General features: G+C 43.6%; 1 protein-coding gene across 1 annotated transcript in view; it reads right to left on the reverse strand.

Annotated features, from left to right (window-relative positions):
- LOC107103147 (dickkopf-related protein 1-like) overlaps positions 1–1,282 on the reverse strand; it is a 3,538-nt gene extending 2,256 nt beyond the window's left edge. The window contains exon 1 of the mRNA XM_015402687.1: positions 1,034–1,282. Coding sequence (XP_015258173.1) covers positions 1,034–1,147 — 114 coding nt within the window. The 5' untranslated portion in view covers positions 1,148–1,282. The remainder of the gene's footprint in view (positions 1–1,033) is intronic.
- Between the last annotated feature and the right edge of the window lie 590 nt (positions 1,283–1,872).

Here is a 1,872-nt window from a genome sequence, read left to right on the forward strand (position 1 = left end):
AACAGTAGAAACAAACCAAATAGATTGATGGTTCTGGGAAGTTTAGTTCCTTAAACCACGCTAAACATTAATAAACTGAATGGAGCTAAACTATGAGCAGCTAAAAGAGAATAAATGCAGTAAAACGAAAGAAATAATCTAAACTAGGACAAAGAAAAGATCAGTTACACTAAAATAAAACCAGCTAAGCTGAAAGAAGCAATGTTTTACAATAGGAGGTAGAAAACACAGAGCTAACGAGCTAAGCTAATGAAGTGGAGCTCAAAACAGTGAAATTTTTTAAGTATGAATTAAAGGTTTCTGTAACGAACCAAACAGGTTTGCCTTTCAAAGCCTGAATCTATGAAAACAGAAGGAGAACCCTCAGCATACCCAGAGTCAGCACCAGTTTATCTCTTTAGTTTTACATGAAAAATAAACTTTAAACTACCTCAACGGGCGTGTCTTTAGTGATGCACCAAAAACTATTTAATTACTCACTTTCTGGTGTTTTTTGAAGCGTATGGCTATCTGACCTTAAACAGTTTTTTAATGTACATGACTAAAGGAAAACACGCCCGCTGAGGTAGTTTAAAGTCTTTTTTTGTAAAACAGTAAAGGGATAAATGCAAATCTATGCTGGTCTGACAGAACAGCTTCACAGCAAACAAATATCCAGCTGATTCAGATCTTTTAAATCTTTTTTTTTTTATTTACAATAAATGAGTATCTGTTCTCCCCCCGTCCAGTTCCTCTTGATCTATTTCTATATAGATTGCACACCTCTGCCAGGAACAGCACTGAAAACTAAAGACGGACAGCAGCTTCATGATGAAGAACATGTTTAAGCAGAGAACTGGATCCCAGAGAGGAAGGCTGACTGTAAAACTGTAAAACTCATTATATTATATTAAATCTGCTCTATTTTAACTTCTGATGATAACAACCAGCGAAGGCCTGAATGATCTGATGAAAGCAGAGGTTTTATTTACAGTTTGAACAGAAGGATCCGGTGAAGCATTGTGGAGGAAAACAGGTCAGTCTGAGCTCTCACCATGGGCTGCTCTGAGCTCTGCAGGCTGGTCTCTTTGGAAGATCTGATGGTGTTGGAGTCCAGAGCCAGACCCCAGGCCAGAGACACACACAGGAGGCTCCTGTAGATCCACATCCTCTGAGAACCGTTCCTCACCTGGTCCAGACCTGCAGCTCTGAGGGAACGTTTTCTCCCAGTTCTGATCCAATGATCTATCTCCCCCCCTGGGTGACTCAGATGATGCTCCTCAGCTCCGGGTGTCCTGCTCAGAGAATCCTGGCTGCTGCCTTCAGGTACGTCTGTTTTTTATAGCACTCCCCTCCCCTCTGATCCGTCTTTGCTCAGCCGGCAGAGTCTCAGAAGTCTGGGGGCCGCGTTTGAAGCCCGACCGCATCAGTCGGCAGGGACAGCGCCGCCTTCCCTTCCTTCCTGAAAGGCCTCAGGTGAGGCGGGCCGTTTGAAAGTCGACACCACAGAGACCACAGAGAGATTAAAACACACCTGGAGCCCTGAGCCAGGTAGAGCTGTCAGAGAGCTGCATTTGAAGGTGTGTGTGGTTTTTCCTTCATGTGGTCCCAGAGGTCAGCAGGAAGAGCAGGAGCTGCGACTGTCAGGCGGCGGAGGTGAGGCTGTTTACAGGTGATTAAAGCTGATGGTGGTTTAACAGCTCAATCCCTGCTCAGGAATCCAGCAGCAGCTTTTCTAACGGAAGGAGGAAGCTGAGTTTAACGGGATTACAGATACATGTTTAATGTTTGGCTCAGCAGATTAAAGATTAGGATTAATGGGACTTAAACCCAACAGTCAGAAAATACAAAACATGAGAAAGTTTGAAGATGGGAGAGAAATATCCATCCATC

This window comes from Cyprinodon variegatus, unplaced genomic scaffold (assembly GCF_000732505.1).
Source record: "Cyprinodon variegatus isolate N-32 unplaced genomic scaffold, C_variegatus-1.0 Scaffold1383, whole genome shotgun sequence".
Classification (NCBI taxonomy): domain Eukaryota; kingdom Metazoa; phylum Chordata; class Actinopteri; order Cyprinodontiformes; family Cyprinodontidae; genus Cyprinodon; species Cyprinodon variegatus.